General features: G+C 45.1%; 1 protein-coding gene across 1 annotated transcript in view; it reads left to right on the forward strand.

Annotated features, from left to right (window-relative positions):
* Positions 1-8,537: 8,537 nt before the first annotated feature.
* The window catches only part of GPATCH1 (G-patch domain containing 1), a 43,881-nt gene continuing 28,354 nt past the window's right edge, over positions 8,538-24,064 (forward strand). The window contains exons 1-8 of the mRNA XM_079906865.1: positions 8,538-8,701; positions 13,887-14,021; positions 16,340-16,425; positions 18,609-18,769; positions 19,363-19,460; positions 19,976-20,034; positions 20,782-21,024; positions 22,087-22,234. Of these exons, the coding sequence (XP_079762991.1) occupies positions 8,629-8,701; positions 13,887-14,021; positions 16,340-16,425; positions 18,609-18,769; positions 19,363-19,460; positions 19,976-20,034; positions 20,782-21,024; positions 22,087-22,234 (1,003 nt within the window). The 5' untranslated portion in view covers positions 8,538-8,628. The remainder of the gene's footprint in view (positions 8,702-13,886; positions 14,022-16,339; positions 16,426-18,608; positions 18,770-19,362; positions 19,461-19,975; positions 20,035-20,781; positions 21,025-22,086; positions 22,235-24,064) is intronic.

Here is a 24,064-nt window from a genome sequence, read left to right on the forward strand (position 1 = left end):
CCGCCGAGACCACGCCCCCGGTCCCGCCCCGGCTCCGGATTGGCCGAGCGCAGCCGTGCCGCAGGCGAGGCTGGCGGAGGGGAGAGCAAAGATCCCCTCGGCCCTTCGCTCGCTCTCTCCCAGCCTCAGGGGCTTAATCTGGGAGTGGTTGCAGCCTCAGCCCGGGGGCGCAGGGGCGGGCCGGGGGTCTCCGCTGCCGCAGCGAGGCCCGGGTTGGGGATCCAGCTCCTCGTCTGGAACCGCGGGGATAAATGCAGCGAGTGGGTGAAGCTACGGCTCCTGCGCGCACGACGAGGGGACAGTGACCATACCCGACGCCACGTCGAGGGCGCGGCGGGAGCGCTGGGCCCTGGGCCGAGCAGTCAGAAACAGCTTCCCGCCAAAAGGGATCCCAGGGCAGAGTCCGGGGCGCTGAGGGAGAGTTAGGCGCCACCGAGGGCCTTGGCGGGTGACTCAAACCTGTTGGCACAGCGATCAACCCCCTGTCCCCCAACCCGCTCTGCAGAAACCAGGCGGATCCACTGGGAGGTCACAGATGGCGAGGGGAGAGGGGTCCACCCAAGGAGGGATCCCCAGAAAGGGTTTCGTGCCCAAGAGACTCGACGAGTATCCTTGAGCACGCTTCTTAACCACCACTTCGAACCTCAGATTTCTCAACTACAAAATGGGTTCCGATCACCCTCTCTTGACCTGGTTCAAGGTATTACAACCAAAGTGGTGTATAAGCGCTTAGCTGCGCGGTAGGGACGCGAATAGCTTAGGAGCGAAAGGGGAACTCCTGGAGACAGGGGTGGCACCGCTCTGTCTCCCAGCTCCCCTTATCGGTGGACTGCGCGGGTAGAACTAGCAGACAGGGTGCCGGGACTGGGCTGCCGGAGCCGGAAGCCCCCCAGCGGCCACGCCCCTCCTGGCCAGCGTCCTGCAGTTCCTACCCCCTCCCCCAACTAAGGGACACCTTTGCGCAGTTACTGCTACATTTGGCCGTCGCGTAGGTGCCACAGGTAGAACAAAATACAATCTGCTTTCAAAACAAGCCAAGCGTTTCCTTTTCTTCTTAAAAAAAAAGAAAAAAGTATGTGCATCAGGGGGATGTTCAAGAGTTTAAAATAAATGGTAGCAACAGCCAAGTAAATGTTTAAAAAAAAAAAAAGAAACTCATCATCACTGCCGGCTCCAAGACGCAGCACAAGAAAAGGCGTTCTCTGAAAGGACTGTTTTAATACTAAGAAAGAACCTGAAGAATCTTAAGCAGCTGGGACAGGTGTTTGGGAAACTGTGGCAAATGCAGAGACTTCCCTTCTCTCTTAGGGTCAGAAATGAGTATCAAGCTAATTTCAGCATTGTCGGTCACCCTAGAATTAATTCATGGCCCTGGAAATGTACACTCCTCACGCCAGCTGGGACTTGAAAACCACCGCTTCCGTTTTGGGGATCCTGGGGTGGCGGGTCACTCTATACGACTGCTGCTACTACTAATAATAAAGTTATCAATAATAGAACCTCTATTCTAGCCAGAAAGTTTGTAGATATTATGTTTCACGAACCTTCTGCAAATAAGAGAAATGAATAATCTCCATTTAACAGGTGAGAAGACCGAGGCTCAGAGGAGTGAAGTGGTTAAGGGCACGCTAGCCATTAGTGGCTGAGATCGGTGTTTAGTTCAGGGCTGCTGACTCCAGTCATTCCCTACCACTCTCAGATTTTTGTCATCTCCTTCTACTACCTTAAAGCTCCAATCGCCCTTACAATTTGTCAGATATACGTGTCACTTGTACTATTATGGACTTAATAGTCTTCTTTAAAATTACTCACTTTAAAACACACACTTCTGTCATACAATGGTTAAAGAAATATAGTTTGTATAATAAATACTATATCTAGTGTAATAACCCACAATTTTATTAGAACTGAAAATCCTAATCAGACCTGACTAGTTTTCAGAAATAAATAAATAAATAAATAAAAATAAAATTACTCACTTTAACACTTTATTTTAAAACACAACTATGTCATAACAATAAGCAGAAAACCAGTGCTACTTTGACCTATGCGGACATACACATAAAAGTGAATTTAGTGCCATATGGGAACATACGTTTATGTATGACTGATTCACTTTGTTATAAAGCAGAAACTAACACGCCATTGTAAAGCAATTATACCCCAATAAAGATGTTAAAAAAAAAAGTGAATATAGTGAAAACCAAAATCTGTTAATCTAGCCCAACACCTTTGCCTTCTTGAGTTGCTTCTTTTATTAAAAAGGAAGAAGAGCAAGAAAAAGAAGCCTGCTGTTAAGGACACACCAGCCCACCCTCATACTAGCTTCAGAGGAAAAGAAGCACTTCTCTGTGCGTCCCAACAGGCATCTCCTGGCCCTGTGAACCATCTGTGTGTCACTCCTTGAGGCTGTGCAGGACCAGACATCTCTAGACATTCTCATGGCTCCTTGCAGGGGGCTCACAGGCCTTAGCCCGTATCTCTGATCCTGCTGTGATCAGGAAATGAGAGCTGCTGCAGCTGACCCAGCAGGAGAGTAACATCTAACCTCCTATTTGTCAACCCAGTTGGTGGTGTGTGTCACAAGAACTGCCAGTGAGCCCCCCGTGCTCCTAACAAAAGAGTCGGGGTGGGACTTTCTGACATAGGCAAAGGTTTAAAATCTCAACTGCAAACAACTATTTTGTGAAGTCCCTGTTTTACCATCTGGCTGGGGCCAGCAGTTGACCGTCCAGGTACTCAGTTTCTTTAAGTAAAATGTAAGTCACACCTCCTAAGACCTGCTTGTTGAAAAAAGGAGCACTGGCTTCTCTAGGGGCAGCCTGATGTACATCCTGTCTTGGAGAATCTGATGAAATTTGCCAAATTAAAAGCAGAAATCACAAATTAACTCTTAAGTGAGTGAAATTCATTGTAAATTATAGACACAATTTTGCAATTTTTATGAAAAAAAAAATCTTAGAAATTGAAGCCATATGGTGCCATGGAGCGCTGACTTGAGAAAACCACACTAGATTTGGCAGCTCTGCCACTAAGTCACCTTGGCCAGATCCTTCTACCCCTTGTGACCTCAGTTTCCCCAGCTCTGAAATATGGTCTTAAATGCATATATGCAAATATGCAAATATGGTCTTAAATGCAGTCATTTATTGCATACTTTATGACAGGAGCTGTGCTTTGCATTTTGCATACATGATCTCAGTTGATCCACAGCCCTATGAAGTGGATACTTTTTCATCCCCATTTTAAAGAGGAAGAAGCTGAGGCTCAGAGGTCACCAGTCTGCTAAGTTAGATTGCCTGATGCAACACCATGCCCTATGCTACTCTACACTGTTCCTTGCGATTTAAAAGGAAAGATATTTTGTCATATTTGGAAGAAGTGATTATGGATTAAAAATAAATAAGCGGGACTTCCCTGGTGGTGCAGTGGTTAAGAATCCGCCTGCCAATGCACAGGACATGGGTTCAAGCGCTGGTCCAGGAAGATCCCACACGCCGCGGAGTAACTAAGCCCACGTGCCACAACTACTGAGCCTGCGCTCTAGAGCCCGCGAGCCACAACTACTGAGCCCATGCACCGCAACTACTGAAGCCCACGTGCCTAGAGCCCGTGCTCCGCAACAAGAGAAGCCACCACAATGAGAAGCCCGTGCACTGCAACGAAGAGTAACCCCGCTAGCTGCAACTAGAGAAAGCTGGCGCACAGCAATGAAGACCCAACGCAGCCAAAATAAATAGATAAATAAATTTATAATAAATAAATAAATAAATGAGTGACAGAACGGCAAAAAATACCAAGTATTGGTGAGAACGTCAAGCAACCAGAATCTCATACATTGCTTGTGGGAGTGTAGATTGGTACTACCACTTCGGAAAACTGGCATTTTCTACTGAAGAGGGACATATGCATAACTTATGATCCAGCAATTCCAAATCTAGGTAGATATCCAACAGAAATGCAAACATCTGTTCTCCATAAAACATGTACAAGAATGTTCACAGCTGCACTTTTCAAAATAGCCCCTAACTGGAAACTACTCAAATGCCCATCAACTGTAGAATGGATAAGAAATTGTGGCATATTCACATAATGAAAACGAACACATTACTATTACAAGCAACAAATATGTTGTGAGCAAAATATTTTGCTCACAAAAATATTATTGAGCCAAAGAAGCCAGAAAAAATACTGTATGATTGCATTTTACATAAAGTACAAAACAGACAAAATTAGTCTCTTCTGGGATTATTGCTTCTGGGTTCTGGAAATTTTCTATTTCTTGACCTGCTTGTTGTTACACGAATGTGTTCACTTTGTGAAAATGCACAGAACTGTGTGCATACATTGTATTTCAGTAAGAAAACTCAACAGAAAAAAAATGAGTGACACTGATTCCCAAGCATATAGAGCAGGTTTCTTTGCATGTCATGAGTGACCATCCCACTGCCAGCACTGATGTGTGGACCATAGGGACAAATTACTCCCTACCCAGATGATTCAGCCCATCTTCCTATTGGGCAGTTTCCTGAGATTTGTGCTTTCTCGCCTGTCTGAATAAGAAAGGAAGGGTATGTGGTGTTTAAGCTTCTACGGTTTTGCATAAAAACACATTGTTGAGAGAGTGGCAGGGACATATATACACTATTAAATGTAAAATAGATAGCTAGTGGGAAGCAGCTGCATAGCACAAGGAGATCAGCTCCATGCTTTGTGTCCACCTAGACGGGTGGGATAGGGAGGGTGGGAGGGAGACGCAAGAGGGAGGAGATATGGGGATTTATGTATATGTATAGCTGATTCACTTTGTTATACAGCAGAAACTAACACACCAGTGTAAAGCAATTATACTCCAATAAAGATGTAAAAAACACACACACAAAAAACACATTGTTTAGGGGTTCCTGCTGCCAAGAATCAGGAGTATTGGGTAATTAGTGACCAGGGTTGCAGATGAAGCATCCAGTCGTTCCTTCTGAAGATCTGGAGTCAGAAAGGTTGGTAATTACTGTTTTTATTATTATTTTTTTTAATATTTATTTATTTATTTTGGCTGTGCCAGGTCTTCATTGCAGCACGTGGGATCTTCGTGGCAGCATGCGGCTCTTAGTTGCTGCATGTGGACTCTTAGTTGTGGCATGCAGACTCATAGTTGTGGCATGCATGCAGGATCTGGTTCCTCGACCAGGGTTCAAACCCGGGCCCCCACTCCCGCCCCCACTGGGAGTGCAGAGTCTTACCCACTGGACCACCAGGGAAGTCCCATTACTGTTTTACTAAATGCAGTGATTGTCAGAAATCTAATTAAGTAAACTCTCAATAATAAATTTATTGGGTTTTGCTTGCCTCTTTAGAAGCTATAAGCTGTAAGAAAATTATCTGGAGTAATTCAGAAATAAAATCACGGACCTTCATGATTTGTCTGGCTGTATGGATTAGTCCCCAACCTTCTTTACTTTCAATATCTACATTTATTCACACGACGATCAAAGGGTGATGCTGGGACCCTGCAGGGCTTCAATAAACAAAGACACTTTCTCTTTGGTACATTAAATTTCTCAAGGCAGGAAAGGGGCTAATACATACAAAAACCTTTAAAATGAAAACTAAGACACTGATATAAAAATGTTTTGGAAAGAATACTATGGATGTAGCTCAAAACAAAATTCAAGGGGTACAATGCTGTATACATGTATCCCTCCTGCTGTGATTTCCTTTGATCAGTAGCAACCACTATTACCAGATTCTTTGGGGAGTTCACTGAAGATATAGCATATTTGTGGGTGTATTGTGTCCCTACATTGTGGACGTAATATGTTTTCTTTTTTTTTTTGCGGTACGCGGGCCTCTCACTGTTGTGGCCTCTCCCGCTGCAGAGCACAGGCTCCGGATGCGCAGGCTCAGCGGCCATGGCTCACGGGCCCAGCCGCTCCGCGGCATGTGGGATCTTCCCAGACCGGGGCACGAACCCGTGTCCCCTGCATCGGCAGGCGGACTCTCAACCACTGCGCCACCAGGGAAGCCCTATGTTTTCTTTTAATATAAATGGCAGCATCCTGTGTACTCCGTCTCACCCCCTGTTTTGCTCATTTAACAGCATATGCTGGAGATATACCCCACCAGCATTTTAAAATGCTTTACAGTATTCTATCATATAGGTTGTTCCAGTTACTATTGCTGTTAACAAATTACTGCAAATCTTAATGGCTCCAAACAAGAACAATCATTTTATTATTACCTCTCATGGTTCCAGAGGTAGCTGTACTCAGCTAAAAGGTTCTTGCTTGTGGTCTCTCATGCAGCTGTGTCAGATGGCTGCTGGAACTGGAGTCATTGTGAATCTTCCTTGCTCACGTGTCTGGTGATTGATACTGATTGTTAACTGGAACCTCAGCTGGGTCATAGGCTGGAATACCTACACATAGCGTCTCCTCATGGCCTGGGCTTCCTCACAGAATGGAAGTGGGGTTCCAAGTTCCAGCATCCCAAGAAACAGAAAGTTGAAGCTACCAGTTTCTTTTTTTCTTTTCTTTTCTTTTTTTTTTTGGCCATGCCGGTGGCTTGTGGGATCTTAGTTCCCTGACCAGGGATCGAATCCCGGCCCCTACAGTGAAAGAGCCGAGTCCTAACCACTGGAACAGCAGGGAATTCCTGCTACCAGTTTCTTCAAGCTTGGGTGTGCGAAATGTTATATTGTCACTTTTACTGAATTCTTTTGGTCAAGGAGTCATGGAGCTTAGATTCAAGGGAGGGTACATGGACTCCACTTTTAGACCAGAAGCTTGCCAAAAATTTTGAGGTTGTGTTTTTAAAATAATTTTTTTGGGCCTTGCTGTGCGGCATGCAGGGATCTTAGTTCCTCGACCAGGGATCGAATCTGTGCCCCCTGCATTGGGACCTCAGAGTCTTTTTTTTTTTTAAGATCTATTTATTTATTTTTGGCTGCATTGGGTCTTAGTCGTGGCACGTGGGATCTTCACTGAGGCATGCGGGATCTTTCGTTGCAGTGCCCAGGCTTCTCTCTAGTTGTGGCATAGGGTTTTCTCTCTCTCCAGTTGTGGTTCGCGGGCTCAGTAGCTGCCCCAGGGCATGTGGGATCTTAGTTTCCCGACCAGGGGTCGAACCCGCGTCCCCTGCATTGGAAGGCAGATGGATTCGTTACCACTGGACCACCAGGGAAGTCCCTAAAATAATTGTTTTTGTTAAAGTCATGTACCATGACTTATTTAATTAGTTCTTCATTCTTTTCTTCAAATTATTTATTGAGTGCTTACTACCTTCCAAGCACTGTTCCAAGCTCTGAGGATACAGCAAAGGAAGAAAGAAAAACTGGGTCAAATCTGTCTTCTTGGAGCTTACGTTCCAAGGGGAGCTTACATTCCATTCCATTGGGAGAGAAAGACGATAGACATATAAATAGGTAAATCAAATTATATAAGGTGACAAATGTTGTGGAAAATATATAGTAGGGTAGGGGGTGATAGGGGTTGGTTTTTAAAATAGGGTCAGAAAAGTTTCCGCTGAGTAGGTAACCTTTGAGCAGAGACCTGGAGCAAGTGAGGCAATGAATCATGCTTGTAGTATTCCAAGCAGTGGGAACAGTGAATGCAAAGGCCTTGAGTCCAGAGTGTGCTTGGAGTGCTCTAGAAACAATCCCAATCCCAGAGATTCTGATTCAGGAGGCCTGGGGGACGGGTAAGAGGAACATTTTAGCAACATGCTAGTGATTCTCACTCACACAGACTTCTGACCCTCATTTTGCAGACCTGGGCTTCGTTTCTCTCTTCTGTAAGAAGGAGGTTTGCGGTGGGATAACAGCACCCTATTGGACAGATGTTTGTTTCTTTGGCTTCAGTAAGGGAGCCCTCAGCGTCCCTCACCCCACCTTACAGCAGCCTTTTGCTTGTCCGCTTGCATTTTCTTTCTCCTTTTCTTCGTTCTCTTTTCAAATTTCTTTCCTTTTTTATTTTTCTCTTTATTCCTGTTTTCCTCTGTTCCCACCACGGCCCCCCCGCCCCTTCCTTCTCCTTTTCTTTTAATCTCTTCTTCCTTGACCAAGTGTTGTCTCAAGCTACCGTCACCGTGGGCATCAGGGTTCCCCTGTCTGAATCCTTTCAGAGGTCTGGAAGGGGACTCCACTTATCAACCTAAGGGTGATATACACAGAGTGCGTGTGTCTATCTGGGAGTACAGGCAAGTTCCCGCAGATGGCAGGGGTCGGACTGAGGGGAGCAGGGTCGGCCGGCAGGGGAAGTGGGGGAAGGGCACGGACCAGGTTGGGGAGGGGTGTGGGGTGGGCAGACTTCGCGGAGAAGCACCCCTGCAGCTCGACAGCGGAGTGCCTTCCACCTTCTCCCAGGCGCCTCCTCCTGACCGGCACATGGTGGAGCTAGGATGGGATGTCGTGGCAGCCAAAGCCTCCGAGACAACTCCTGCCGGGGTCCGCCTCCCACAGGACGGGTTTGAGAACCACCCGGCGCAGATCCGAGAGAGGATTGCCGGGCGGGGTGAGCACTTTCCGCCACCTGCGCTTAGAACTTCACTGCGGTTCGCGGAGATTAAAGCGCGGAAGGCATTTTGCCCATTGAGGCCTCCGTAGCGAGGGGGCGAGGCCCGGAAGGGAGCAGTATGGCGGCGCTGGGTAGAGACAGCGACGAGGATTTGGTCAGCTATGGGACGGGCCTGGAGCTGCTGGAAGAAGGTGCGGGCTAGATTTGTCGCCGGGGCCTGTGGAAAACAGGCCGGGGGTCCAGGATTCGGGGCAAAAACGCACAACCCTGTGCCAGATCTTGTCTGGCACCGGGGGAAAGGCTCGCCTGCTACGGGCTCTGGGAACAGCGACCGGAGAGGCGTGCACTGTGTTTGCGGGGTGCTCACGTTTTGCAGGGACGGATGGGAGGCCCGGAGGGATGGGAAGAAGAAGGATGACAAACAGGCTCCTGTGAGAGCGGGGATAGGGGAAGAGCGGTGGTCAGGCAATGTTTTCCCTAGGAGAGGACGTTTGAGCTCAGCCTTGAAACAGAGAAAGGAAGCAACCGTACGAAGATTTGGGGGGAGAGCATTTCAGGCGAAGCGAACAGCAAGTGCAAAGGCTCTGAAGTCGGAGCCAGTTTGGCAAATTGAGGGACAGGCAGGACTGATGTGGGTGGAGCAGACAGCACCAGGGGGAGGCTGGTAGAAGATGATGGCAGAGGGGGAGGCGGGGGTTGAGTCTTAGTTGGTATGGTCAGGGAGTTTGGATTTTAATACTAAGTGTAGAAGAGTCATGGGGGAGGGGGTTACACAAAGGAGGGATGTATATTTTTCAGATTATTCTGTCCTCGATTTTGAGGGTAGGCGGGTTGGAGGTGGGCAGGAGTGAAGCAGGGAGATGAGCAAAAAGAGGCCAGGCGATGATAGTGGCGGTGGTTAAGTAGTGGTGAGTTGAGATGTGCTTTGAAAGCAGAGCTGACCCTACTCGCTGGTGGAATGTGGGGGTGAGTGCAAGATGAAGCAAGATTCTCCCCTGTGTTTCTGGTCTGATCCACTTAATGACTTGATTTGTTTCGTAAAGTATGTATTGGATGGCTAGTAAGTTCTGATGGCAGTGGTAGCCCTGTGGGAAAGACAAAGGAAGTTTGGTGGGCTAGGAGTTATTTGCAGACTCTCCTTTTTTCCTACCCTGACCACATCGTGTCAGGTTGGTTGTCCTTCTGAGACGTTGCCACTGATTACCCTCTTATGCTCTACAAACAGTTCTAATCATTAGAAACTTCTGCCAGATGCTGGCCCTGTTCCTACTGTCTGCTTACAGAAGACAGAGAAATGCTAGTCTCCTGAAAGCTTCTTATGTGTTTAAAGACACCCCTTGCATTTTCTCTAAGACATCTCTGTACCACACTCAGTTTTCTTATAAATTAAGCTTAAAGTCCCCTCAACCCTAATTTGTCAGAGCTTTCTTCAAGCATGGGACCAGAGTGTGGGTAGACTGGGGCCGTTATTAGTATGTCCTTCATTTTAGACTGTGTTTCTTTACCACAATCTGAACTCACATTAGCTTTATTAGCAAACACATCATCCCATAGTCTCAAGGAACTGGTTGACAAAGATTCTTAGTTTGAGGAGTTTCAAATCTAGTTGAGAAAAAAAGTATGAGGTTCACAAGTGCTAAAGTATGTGATGTAGAGAGGAAATAACCTACACAAGCTAACAGGGAAACCTGAGAAGGCAGGATGGGACCCCTTGAAAACTGGTTAGAATTTAGGTATGCAGGAAGAGGACAGGGTTAAACATGCATGGGTGGAGGTTATTACAGCCCTGCCAAGCAGGAGTTTGTGTCATTTCTATATTTCTGGTCTCACAGTTGTTTCCTTGTGAAGTGACATATTGTAAGTCATCAACTATTTGACCTATATTTTTCTAATTCTTCCTGTTTTGATGGTGTACAAAATCTGTGATGAAGCCTAATGGTCTAGCCAGGCTCTTGAAGTAGAATGGACTTTTTTTCCAGCCCCCCCCCCCCCCGCCACTCCAGCCTAAAATTATCCTTTAACTTCTCAGTACTAGGAGTTTTTGAGGATTGATTCATTGTTTCCTAAGCACTTTGAAGTTAAAACACACTCTGACTACATTTTACAATATAACATACTAGACCAATAATCACTTTTACCTCCTACTTTGAAGTTCTAGTGACAGGTTAGACAAACATTGGTAGAGGAGGGACTCCATTACTTAATTAAAGTTGCTGGCCCTGACAGAAAGTTTTATTGGGTAAGAGAGTGGCTGATCTGTTACCCACAGACTCATAGACACATAGGCCCTCTGGCCTGGAAGGAAGGTGCCTCAGTGCTTATCTAATCTTCCCTTAGATACATTCACTTGGCTGTAGAGTTCTCCTCATCGCCTGCTCATCCTGCACTCAGATTAATTTAGGACCATTTTCTTCTTCCTTGATGTTGTGACTCTCCCACTTAAAACTATCTGTGGCTCCCAGTCACCCACAGGACATACCACAGACCCTGCAGCGCTGTGTTCCAGGCCCGCTGCGCTATCTGCCCTTTTGGTTCCATCTTCCGTGCATTCCCTGTCCTCCAGTCAGACTAGACTACTTTCTCAAACATCTGACCTTCCCCTTTTCCACCTCCTGTTCCCTGTTTACCGATGGAATTAATGCCTCTGTGGGGAATTGTGTCCCTACGTGCAGCTATGAAATGCTCACGCCTCTGGGTGACTCTGATGTTGTGGACCTTGAACATTGTCAGAACAGTTCCTATACATGCAGGTCTCCTCCGCTGGGCTCGGAGTGCCCTGGGAACAGGGACGGAGTTGTATTCAGTTTTCCACACCCAGCATCTAGAACAGGGCTGCTTCCACGGAAAGGCCCTCAGTAAACTTCTGGTGGGGGGCAAGTAAAGGACAGAATGGGTTGTGTCCCTGACTTGGAGGCAGAGTTGAGATCTGATTTCAGCTTTGTGCTTATTAGCTGTGGACCTTAGAGCACTTACTTAATCAGAGCCTCCTTATCAGGGTATGATAAATGGGATAATACTGTTAGTAACAATAATTATAATAGGGCCTGGCTAAAATGCCACTTCCTCCCTGGAGTTTTCCAGTGCTGTGGTTAGAGGCAGCGCCTCCTCCTCAGGAGCCCTGTGGGACCTGGTCAGCCACACTGCTTGGCCCTCGTCATCTGCTGTCCGGTTCTACCTAGTTGTCTGCAGATCTTATCTCCCCTTTCAGCTCAGGAGTACCTGGAGAACAGAGCAAGCACAGAACCTCACATTGGCAGGACCTGTCATCTCTCCCCTTAACCCAGTGGTTCTCAACCAGCGATGAACTTGCCCCCCACCAGGGGACATTTGGCAATGTCTGGAGACATTTTTGGTCGTCATGCTTTTTCGGGATGGGGGCGTTACTGGCATCTAGTGTAACAGGCTAGGGATGCTGCCAACCGCTGTACAAGACAACTAAGAATTATCCGGTACAAACTGTCCATAGCGCTGAGGTTGAGGAACTCCACCTTAGCCAGGAGTCATGCCAGGTGCACGTGCAGTAAAGGAGCATGTGTACTGTATTTTCTAAGAAATGGTGAAAGTCTTGGACTGTGGGACCTGAGTTGTAACTCAGTTCTTTAGAATGAAATGAAATTGTAGTGATATTAACCAAGCTTTGCTATGGCCAGGGACTGTGCTCAGTTCTCGTGGTTTTTAATCCTTGGCACCATCCTACAAGGTGACTTCGGTTATTATCCTAATTTTATAGTTGTGGAGACTGAGGCTTAGAGAGATCAAAAAACTTGCCTATAATCACACAGCTAGCAAGTAGGAGGGCAGAGGGATTTGAACCCAGATCTCCTGTCTTCGGAACCCTCTTGATTACCCTGCTGTGGGTTATATTCTAGAAATGACCTAAAGCCTCCGAAAGCTACAAGTAAGAATTTAGGACTATGAGGCTAGACATTTCTTTACTTTTTGTTGCACTATCCAGAAGTAGTAACTGGCTTAATTATTGAAGTAACAGGTATACATGGGCTTTAGGATACATCTTACCTACTGTATGTACTACTATTACTATAACAGCAATAGCAGCTAGGGGACTTCCCTGGTGGCCCAGTGGTAAAGAATCCGCCTTGCAATTCAGGGAACGCAGGTTCAATCCCTGGTCAGGGAACTAAGAGCCCACATGCCGCGGGACGACTAAGCCCGAGCACCACAGCTACTGAGCTCGTGCACCTCAACGAGAGAGCCCGTGTGCCGCAAACTACAGAGCCCACGTGCCCTGGAGCCCTGTGCCACAACTAGAGAAGAGAAAACCCGCACGCCACAACTAGAGAGAAGCCTATGTGCCTCAACAAAAGACCCCACATGCCGCAACGACGATCCTCGTGTGCTGCAACTAAGACCCTACGCAGCCAAAAAAAATAATAAAAAATACATAAATAAAATTAAAAAAAGAGCAGCTAGTACTTTAAATATGTTTATTGAAGGTCCCTCTTTTTGTTAAGCACTTTACAGGCATTATCTGATCCAATTTGCATAACAACTCTATGAAATAGATATTACTATTAATGTTCCATTTTACAGATGAGGAAATCGAGGCACAGAGAGGCTAAGATGACCATAGTCCCTAGTAAAGGTGACCAAAGTGCTAGTAAAGGTGGGCTTAGCTTTAAAATCCAGAGTGCCATGACTCTCGACCCCAAGCGCTTAACTACTGTCTAACTTGCTTTCAGTAGTGAATGTTTGAAAATAACTTGATGGTTACTTTTTGTTTTAAATAGATTCAGAAGTTTTAATTAGAACTGATAAAATTAGGCAGTAATTTGTGTCATGAAACTTGAAACCTAATGAAATTCTAAGTTCTTTTTCGCTGGTGTTATTTAGCACCCCAGCCCTTTTCAGCCAAGTAAGTAAAGGAATAAGCTTAAAGAACAGTAATTATGACATCAGGAGAGTCCCAGAAATAAGGAAACTCAAGATTTGGGGAAAATGGGCAATGCCAATGGAAAAATTCTGGAGTCGGGGATGCTGTGAATTTCTAGAAGAGATACAGAAGTGTGTCCCTTGCCGTAAACCTCTGCACACCATGTGCCACCCCGGCAGCTTGCCTCCTTTACTGCCAGCAGATTTCACCTCCATCTCTGAACCCTTCGCCCAATAATTCAGTTTTCATAATGGAATTTAGTGGGAAAAGCAGGCCATTTTTGCTAAAACATTTCTAATATAAACGAGATATTGTTTTCTAAACTACATCAGCTACTAAGGTCTAGGAATAGCAACTTAATTAAACTTGTTATATTTGAAGTTACAAGAAGTGAACAATGCATTATGTTAAAGAAATGTTCTTTTCCTTAAATCCTCTCTAACCTACCATCACCTTCTGTCCCATTCAAAATATTATTTTTTCAGGCGAGAGACCAAAGAAACCAATTCCTCTTCAGGATCAGACTGTCAGAGACGAAAAAGGAAGGTATAAACGATTTCATGGAGCCTTCAGTGGAGGTTTCTCTGCTGGTTACTTCAACACCGTTGGTTCAAAAGAAGGTAGGATTTTCTTACTTGTAGCTACTATATCGCTAAAGCAAATGATTGAAATACCGTAGGAGTTTTGCTCCCCTCCCTCACCTCTCCCTTTTAAAAAAACTTTAAAAAACATTTTAGTACATACACTGTAGTCTTTTGTATTTTTTGAATGTTTGCAATGTTTCCAGAGACAACTTATGTGTTGTTCATTGATTATAACCTGAAGGTGAGAGAGTTTTCTTTGACTTTAAAGAAAAAAAATAGATACGTCATAACCAAATGATTAAATGATAATAAGGACTTCTGTCTTATGCTGTATCTTGCCACACACTCAGTGCTCTCACACAGATTCACTCAGGGCCTAAGGAGGGCAGGTGTCCCAGCTGTTTTGTGGCTGAGGACCCTGCGGGTCCCAACACGGGGTTCCACAGCATCACTTGTCAGTACATGTTCTCCACCTGGAGAAAAGTCAGTCAAATTTTTCACATTATGCAGTATAATAAATTCTGTATTGTTTAAAGTAATATATGTTGGGAATTCCCTGGCAGGCTTCCACGGCAGGGGGCACGGGTTCAATCCCTGGCCGGGGAACTAAGATCCCACATGCTGTGCAGCACAGCAAAAAAAAAAAAAAGAAAAGTAATGTATGTTTTTAAAAAACATTTTAACACAGAAGCTGGAAGAAAATGGCTTATGTATATCAAATACGAATGAAGATGACTGATTAACTCACATAGCAGTTATTAAGAGCAAGATGAGCCAGATCTTTCGTATATATTTTTAAAAGTAACTCATACATAACAATGATAGTAGGGACTTCTCTAGTGGTCCAGTGGTAAAGAATCCACCTTACAATGCAGGGGGACGCGGGTTCGATCCCTGGTCAGGAAGCTAAGATCCCACATGCCGTGGGGCAACTAAGACCGCATACCACAACTCCAGAGCCCACGCGCCCTGGAATCCATGCGCCACAACTAGAGAGAAGCCCACGCACCACAACGAAAGATCCCACATGCGGAAACTAACACCCAATGCAGCCAAAAATAAATAAATAAAAATAATAAATAAATCTAAGAAAAAATGACGGTAGTAAAATAAAGATGAAAAACAATACAAGAAAGTGGTGGGGGAAGGCATGTAAGAAAAGTAATTAGGGTAAATAAGATGGTTAAAGTTCAGTACCCAGAATGTATAAAGATCAGTTCAATGAGCAAATGATCAAAGTATTTGAACAGTTTACTCCAGAGGAGATAGAAATGCTACGTGGAATATTCAGCCTTATTATTAAGAAAAGCCAAGTAAGGTAACTAAGGCACTATTAAAGTAGCGCACTTATTAAAATGTTAAAAATGGCAGTAGAATTTGTGAAGAAAGAAGTACACGAATACATTGCTGATTGTTATAATTATGGCTGTGCTGTATATTATAATTGAAAAGTAAGACCAGCTCAGATGATTAGTCATCACAAGTAGACTGTGATATGTTAACACACTGGAATGTCTCTTTACCATTAAGAGTGACAGATTCAGGTCCTGTGCAGATACAGGGCAAAGACCATAGACATCCAAAGTGGAGGAAGGTGCTGGGCCAGGGTATCGCCTGGAAGAGCTGGTCTTCACTGTCCTGGGGTTTCTCCCAAGTTGGCCTACAAGGCTGCTCTACCCACCTACCAAGAATAGGTCTGCCCCATACTCCTCAGCTCCCCGAGACTCTGGTTGGAAGTCAGAAGGAGGTGTGCCACTCTTAGAGAAAACTAAAAAAGTGTATCTTAGAGGGTTACAGATACATTTGACCTCTGGGGCATTTTCTCCACAGCACATGCTTGGTTACCGTGGGTGTTAGTTATAGGACTCAGGTATTTGGTGGAATTGGGGGCCTAGTATGGTCATCGCCTGCCCTTAGACTAGCCAGGTTGAATCCTTTCATGGCTGACTAATGCACCCTGACATACTGTTTCTTTGATATGTTAGTATGTTGGTGTATATTGCTGTCCTGGTGGTCTCAGAGTGGTCCTGCCTTATAAGGTGACCTTGCATCTTTTTGCTGAGATCTGCTTGTGTTCCTTTCACAGTTTAACTTTCAATGTATCGTTTTATTTCTCTTGGTTGCAAATTCTTATGGGGAAACCTTACTGTATCCAGTAAGTTCTGACAACAGGGCATATGGGGGTTAATAAGAAGTTTGTGTGGCCTAATTGTGTCTATGTGAACAGTGAGATGAGAAGTAGCTAAGAGTTTGTAGTTATTGGAGGTTTCCGGTCCGCATGTGTTACTTAATTATTTAGTTATAAACCAAAATACCATCTGGGATTGTAATGTTCTAAATGCTTTTCTTTCAAGGATGGACACCCTCTTCCTTTGTGTCTTCACGACAGAACAGAGCAGACAAATCTGTTTTTGGTCCCGAAGATTTTATGGATGAAGAGGTGGGTGTGCAGAACTTTAGCTGCCAGCTAGCCGGTGAGATGTGGGTGATTGGTTGCTGTAGCACCTTCTCTCTCCCCAGAAAGTTCAGTGTACGATTTCCTCTTTGTTTGTAAGACTATCATTTTGGTATTTGGACTCCATAGTGCCCCGTACATCAGTGGATTCTTGTTCATTGGCATAGTGCCTTAACTGGCTGGTGCCAGTTTCTAAAGTCAAGAGAGTAAGGGGGGACTTCCCTGGTGGTGCAGTGGTTAAGAATCCCCCTGCCAATGCAGGGGACACAGGTTCGATCCCTGGTCCAGGAAGATACCACATGCCGCGGAGCAACTAAGTCCGTGTGCCACCACTACTGAGCCTGTGCTCTAGAGCCCGTGTGAGTCACAACGGCTGAGCCCATGTGCCACAACTACTGAAGCCCGTGCGCCTAGAGCCCATGCTCTGCAACAAGAGAAGCCACCGCAATGAGAAGCCCGCATACTACAATGAAGAGTAGCCCCCGTTCACCACAACTAGAGAAAGCCTGCGCGCAGCAACGAAGACCCAACATAGCCAAAAAAAAAAGACTGTAAGGGGAAGGTCATATACAGGCAAATTTACTTGAAAAAGCCCCAACTGCCCCAAAAGTGCAGTGTCTGTCAAGCTGAGTCCACAGCCTTCCATGGTGACGCTTTTTTAAAAAAAATATTCCAGCATAATTAAAACTTTTTTTAAATTTTATATTGGAGTATAGTTGATTAACAATGTTGTGTTGTGTTAGTTTCAGGTGTACAACAAAGTGATTCAGTTATACATATATGTGTATCTATTCTTTTTCAAGTTCTTTTCCTATTTAGGTTACTACAGAATATTAGGTAGCGTTCCCTGTGCTATACAGTAGATCCTTGTTGGTTATCTCTTTTAAATATAGCAGTGTATACACGTCAATCCCAAACTCTCAATCTACCCTTCCCCCTCCCCTTCCCCCTTGGTAATCATAAGTTCGTTCTCTAAGTCACAGTGACTCTTACGCACACTGCAGTTTAAGGAGGAGTGAGTGACTAGACTAGAGAAAGGAGTGAAAGGAAGCCCTGTGCAGGTATCTGGGCACCTCATTGAAGTGACTATGACCACCGCTTCTTAGGGGTAAACGGTGGGGGGTTTCTAAAGTGGTGCTACTGGCCTGCAGCTTGGGCTACATTTTCTGGTAAAATTAAGCCTCTCTTACCTTAAAACCTAGTCATGGGTTCATTTGTGATAAAGATTAAGTAAAATACTTACCTGAGCATGTTTTAGGCTGCAGGTAAGTGGCAAGGGGTGGTCCCCTTCCTGTTTGACTAGCAGAATCTATGAGGTAACATATCTCATGGAACAAGAAGTCCAGATGTCAGCAAGGCCCCGGGCTCTCAGGTAGCTTCTGCACGTCAGCTTGTCCTTCCACGACCTCACCTCACTGTTGCAAGGTGTCCACAGTAGTTCCAGGTGGCACATCCGGGATGACATTATCCAGTGGGGAGGAGGACTTTCTTCTTGGAATCTTTCCTTGAGAGCAGAGAAGCCATTTGGTGGATTTTCCCTCACATCGGCTCCAGTGAATTGTTCTACAAGCTCATTCTTAAAGCAGTCTCTGGTGAGGAAAATGGGATCAGAATGACTGGCTTAGACAAGATGTGAACCCCACTCCCTAGCCCTCCCCTGCCCCAACACATCCCCCCCCAGGGACATCACTCCTGAAGGGCATAGTGGCGCAGAGCCAGGCCAGTGCCTGGACAGCATCAGGGCTCCGTGGGGAGAGCGGAAGGGTCTGTGGCTGCTGGACAGGCAGCGGATGGTACTTAACTCTAAGCCTGGCACAGAGGTGCTCCCCAATGCTTGCTGACTGTGCCTCCAAGACCTTTTCCACCTTCACACTGACCTTTGAGGTACTGTCCAAGAAGAACAAAGAACAGAGCACTTACTTCCTGTTTTCCTAGCTTGGCAGTGCCTGTTGTGCTTCACTGAGTGGCCACTGTCATGCCCCTGTCCTTGGGCACTGGCCTTAGCTTATCCAAAGTCAGGGCGTAAATCAGCTGCTCTGCTGATGCCTAACTCAATTTCATAGTTTTAACTTTTTTTTTTTTTTTTAAGTAATAAAGCTGTGTAATGTATCATGTTTAATCACTTTCCAAATAATGTAAGTAATTCTGTATGAATTTTTTTTTTTAAGGATCTTAGTGAATTTGGGATAGCACCTAAAGCGATTGTTACCACAGATGATTTTGCTTCTAAAACCAAAGATCGAATACGAGAAAAGGCCAGGCAGTTAGCAGCAGCTACTGCCCCTATTCCTGGCGCCACTTTGCTTGATGACCTCATAACACCAGCAAAGTAAGAAGAATTTAATTCGGACTTTTCTGATCTTGGCATCACTGCCTTGCATATGTGTGATGATCTTACTTAGGGATAGTTTGGTTGCAAGTAGGAGAAGCCCTTTCAGCCTAGCTTGAGTACAAAAGGGGGTTTTGCCAAAAGGACCTTGCGCTGTTACCACATGGAGTGCTCTAGAGCTCCAGGCACTAGCTGTGTTAGTGGGGCTCATGGCAGCTGGAGAGCTATTAGGAACTGGGGTGACTTCCCTCCCACCCCCTGCCTCACAAGCCTTAAGGGCTCTCTCCTCATTCTGCCCTCTTTCTACATCTTTGTTCTGCTGCTGGGTATGTGGCCCGTTGTGGCAGCCTCAGACCATCATGGTTTCCCAGGCCACATGCTTGGCATCTATGTGCCCATCGCAAAGGCCTGGGAGAGGGGGCATCTGATCAGCTTCCCCAGGTCCAGTCAGCTGTGGTGGGAACAGCAGGGCCATGCAGTTCTAATAGGGATGGGGGAAAGGGCTGAGGCATGACAGGCATATGAGCTGCTTATTTCCTACTGTTTGCTGGTGTTTTAAAAAGAAGTTCATTTTCAATGCCTTGATATCCTAGGTTATCTGTTGGTTTTGAATTGCTAAGAAAAATGGGTTGGAAAGAAGGACAAGGAATTGGTCCTCGAGTAAAGAGAAGACCACGCCGACAGAAATCTGGTACGTGTACTGATTGTCATTAATTCTACAGCAGACTTTTGGATGACTACATGTTTCTAGAAGTAAGATTGCTGGGTCAAGCGGTGTGCACGTATTTTAAGGTTTTTTTGTGTGTAATTTACAATAACTTTCTGGAAGGATTGTACTAGTTTACCTTCCCACCAGCAGCATATGAAAGTTCTTGTTTCCTACTTTTGCCAAAACTGTGTTATAGCTTAACATGATTATTTTCTGTTGTTCCTGTCGCTTGGTCTCCCCAGCCAGACTGTGAACTCTTGGAGGCAGCAGTACTTTCTTTCGGGTTCTCAGTGGTTCTGGGCAGTAGTGGTTACTCACCATGTGCATCGTTGCCAGAGTGCAGGTGGGGCGGGGCTGGTCCCTGAGTGGTCAGCGTCCGACCCTAAAGCTGTAGCGTCTTTTCCAGGCTCAGCCGTCTACCGCTGAAGAGTGTCAGCGAATCAGGTTTCTATAACTTTAGTCACCTCTGACTAATGCATTTGAAATCTCTTTTATAGACCCTGGAGTAAAAATCTATGGCTGTGCGTTACCCCCTGGAGGCTCTGAAGGATCTGAGGTATCGTATGGGATGATTGACCTTCCGTTTGGCCCAGTAGCACCTGTTACTGTATGAGCGTGAAATTTAGGTTCGGAAAATTTTAGAAATCAGTCAGATCACATTATGGGGAAATACCCATACCCTAAAAATGTCCTCATTATGTCAGATAGTGTGTTTAGCAACATGCCAGCCCCATAGATGTCCCAAGTCTGTTCAGATTCTTAATATGGAGTTGTTTGTCAGAAATAGGCTCACAAACTAGAAAACAAACTTACGGTTAGCAAAGGGGATAGCAGTGGGGGCCAAGGGGGAGAGATAAATTGGGACTTTGAGATTAACATATACATACGACCATATATAAAATACGTAAACAACAAGGACCTACTGTATAGCACAGGGAACTATATTCAATATCTTGAAATAACCTATAATGGAAAAGAATCTGAAAAAGAATATATATATATATATATACACATATATATATATATATATATATATAAAAAACTGAATCATTTTGCTGTGCACCTGAAATTAACACAACATTGTAAATCAACTATACTTCAATTAAAAAAAGGTTAAAAAAAATGGAGTTGTTCGTGTTAGTATCATTTGTTCAGGGACTTGATTTCGTCATTTGTAATAGTGGAAACGAAAGTATGATAATTGTTCTGTTTGGAATTAATCACTGCATTTGAAAATAGTATTTTACAGGCTTTACACCAGGCAGTGACTCACCTTCATTCCATTTTGAAACACTGAAAATAGGATGAAGATGATGACTACTTGCCAGAAAATGTGACCTTTGCACCCAAAGATGTCACACCTGTGGATTTCACGCCTAAAGATAATGTACATGGACTGGCTTACAAGGGCCTGGATCCCCACCAAGCACTGTTTGGAACTTCAAGAGAACACGTTAGTCTCTTTAGTGGTGGACCCGAAGGTGCCAACAATCTTCTTGGAGATGTTGGAGTGAATAAAGGAAGAAAATTGGGAATTTCAGGCCAGGTAAAAGTGTTTCTGTTTTATAAACAGGGAACCATTGACAAATGAGAATTCTTGCTGTATTATATTAGCCCCATAGTAAGCACTCATTATTCATTGACTAAATGAAGACCTTAAAGTGGTTGTATTGTCCTTAGGAGCTTGTCCGAAGACACGTAAAGCACACCGTCCTAATTTAAATATGTGTTCCTGAGACCCTGTGACCTAATGTGCCCGGGGGAGTTTGTGTGTGAGGAGTGAGGGCTGCTTTCCCACACCCCTGCGGGGCTGAGCAGAAAACCACACTCACCTCTTTGATTTAGTTAATAGTTGAATTACAATCTGCCTTTCCAAGTTCAGGTCCAAGTTGTACTACCTCTCCGACTCTTTCCTAGTGCTGCAAGCCCTAAGTCAGGAACCTGGGTGTAAGTTTCACTTTTTACCGAGGGGCCTTGGTAAAAAAACTTGCTTTTTACCTTTGAGGAGATGGAGAGCTTTTCCTGATTGCCTGTCTTCTCAAATTGATTCAGTGTCTCTTTCCTAAAATAAGTTCAGAGGATGGTTACTTTGTCATTTCATTTGTACCTTTTCTTTCCTTCACATGTTTTTTTTCCAATCCTTTTAACAAAAAGTGATATTTGTTCTTCGCCATTTCCCACAAAGGTTAGGAGTTCTTCTAGCAGCCGTTGAGTAGCGGCGGTCTTCAGACCCTGGTCACCAGCACTGGCACCAGACCATGTTGTTCAGTAGATGAACATTCTGCCTTTCTCCTTTTGGAGGCCCCATTTCTCCCCCTGCACTGCTGCTTGAGTGTCTTCTCCACTCCTCTTCCTGCACTAAGACCCAGACCCGTGGCTGCTGCTGAGTCTGGAGGACAGCTGCAGTGCTGGAGGCATGACATTCACTTCTGGTCATTGTTTTCCAAAAGGTTGGATACTTGTGTTAATCTGGGGCTCCCATTCGCTTCTCTCTTGGTGATCTTGAAGTGGTCTGATCAGTCACATCCTTATAGTAGCCTTATCCTTCAGTGCAGGCAGGCATATGCTAACACCTATAATGGCTCAGTGTGAAATCTTGCTTTTGAAGGCTTTTGGTGTAGGTGCCCTGGAAGAGGAAGACGATGATATCTATGCCACGGAAACTCTCTCCAAGTACGATACCATCTTGAAGGATGAGGAGCCTGGAGATGGACTCTATGGCTGGACAGCACCCAGGCAATATAAAAATCAGAAAGGTAATTCCATGGACCCGCAACCGATGGTAGACCAAGTGTTGGGACATTAGCCTCCGTGGAGCAGGGAGTTGTTGGTCAAAGATGCAGAGCGAGGAACAAGTGGGGATAAGAGAGTCCTGTTGGGGGAAGTAAGACAGAAGTGGGATTTAGACCAGTTCGAGGCCAAAGCCAACTGTCAAGACAGTCAAGTGGGGAGGAGGGAGGGGCCTGGAATCAGGGAAGGAGCAAGTGTGTGGACACGTGCTTGCTCGTGTTGCAGGTCAGAGCTGACAGTGGGTCAGAGGGACGCACTCCCAGCTCAAGGAACTGGGCAGGTAGCCAAAGGAGGTCAACTGAGGCAGCAGGTCAGGAGGTCAGGCATGGGGACCAGGTGGTAGGTACACAGAGAGCCTGCTGCAAAATGGAGATTGGTGCCCAGCTCATCTCATCACTTAAACTTATCTGGTTCCTAAGGGGCTCTTGTTGAGCTAGGAGATGAACATCTCTTGACACACCTGGAATTTCAAGTCAGAGTCTTATAGTGATTCAGATTCTGTGGTTCTAAGTAGGATTTCAGTTTTTCTTTCCAGAAAAGGTATAGGAAGGAGTCAGTAGGTATTAATGGCATGTGATTTTGATTCATTCAGACCTGGATTTGAATCTTAGCTCTCAATCAGACCCAGATTCGAATCCCAGCTCTCTACTGCCCAGCTTCATGACCATGGGCAAGGCTTGTAGCCTCTCTGGGCGTCATTTGTAAAGTGAGGATAAAATCCACTCCGGGGATCATTGTGAAGATTAAATGGCATCACAGGTTTGGCATAGTACCTGCCTCAAAGACTGAATAAATGGCGCCTACTGTAACAACCACTTAAAGTAAGGAGGTGAGAGTTCAGATAAAATCTATTTAGATGTTTTTAGCTATAGTCAGATCAAGTTTGATCTAACTCTTATAAAATACATCTAAATAATCTAAGCATCACTCCCCAACATGATGCCAATTTTACATTTCTAGAAGAGAAAAAAGCGGGTGAGAAACAGGCTTTAGTTTGCTTAATGGCTGTGAGCACAGACTGTGAAGAGAGATTCCCTGGGCTCCCATCCTGGCTCTCCCCATTTATCAGCTGTGACTTTAAGCAGGCTCTTCAACCTCTCTGTGCCTCAGCGTCCTTGCCTGGGCAGTGGGCACGGCAATGGCTTACCTATCCCATGGAAATCTAATGTGTGTAAAGGGCTTAGAACGTGCCTGGCACACAGCAAGCACTCTGCAAGTGTGAGCGGCCTCTGTCACCATCGCCACGAAAAGAACCCAGGGTTTTACACGAGGTGCTGGGCGGGTGTGAACCCAGACGTTAGTGGATGTTACCTCTGGGTGGGAACTAGGCTACTTTTATTTTCTTCCTTTTGCTCACCTATATTTTCAGATTTTTCTACTAAGACTATGTATTGTTTTTATAACTTAAAAGAAGATATATAATATTAAATTAGTGTTATATTAATTAATATTATAGATTATATTAACGTATTAGTTATTACACTAACTATATCAACATACTAACACACATACTCTATTACTAACATTAATAGAATGTATTAATTTATAATAATTACTAACCTATAATAAATATACATGTTTAAATCTGCCTTCTCAGCCACATCTTTGGCTTTTCCTTTGTATAACACCTTTGTCCTGGCTGATTAATCCCAGCCTTCCCCGCATCAAGCCTGGGTTGGTGCCTCCCTCTGAGGTCCCCACCCTCTGCTCACGGCCTCTCTGCCACAGTTCCCTCTCCTACCCTTAGGGTCACAACATCTATAGTTTTGACCTTACGGTTTTTCACTGAGTGAATC

Source organism: Stenella coeruleoalba, assembly GCF_951394435.1.
Source record: "Stenella coeruleoalba genome assembly, chromosome: 20".
In the NCBI taxonomy this organism is placed as follows: domain Eukaryota; kingdom Metazoa; phylum Chordata; class Mammalia; order Artiodactyla; family Delphinidae; genus Stenella; species Stenella coeruleoalba.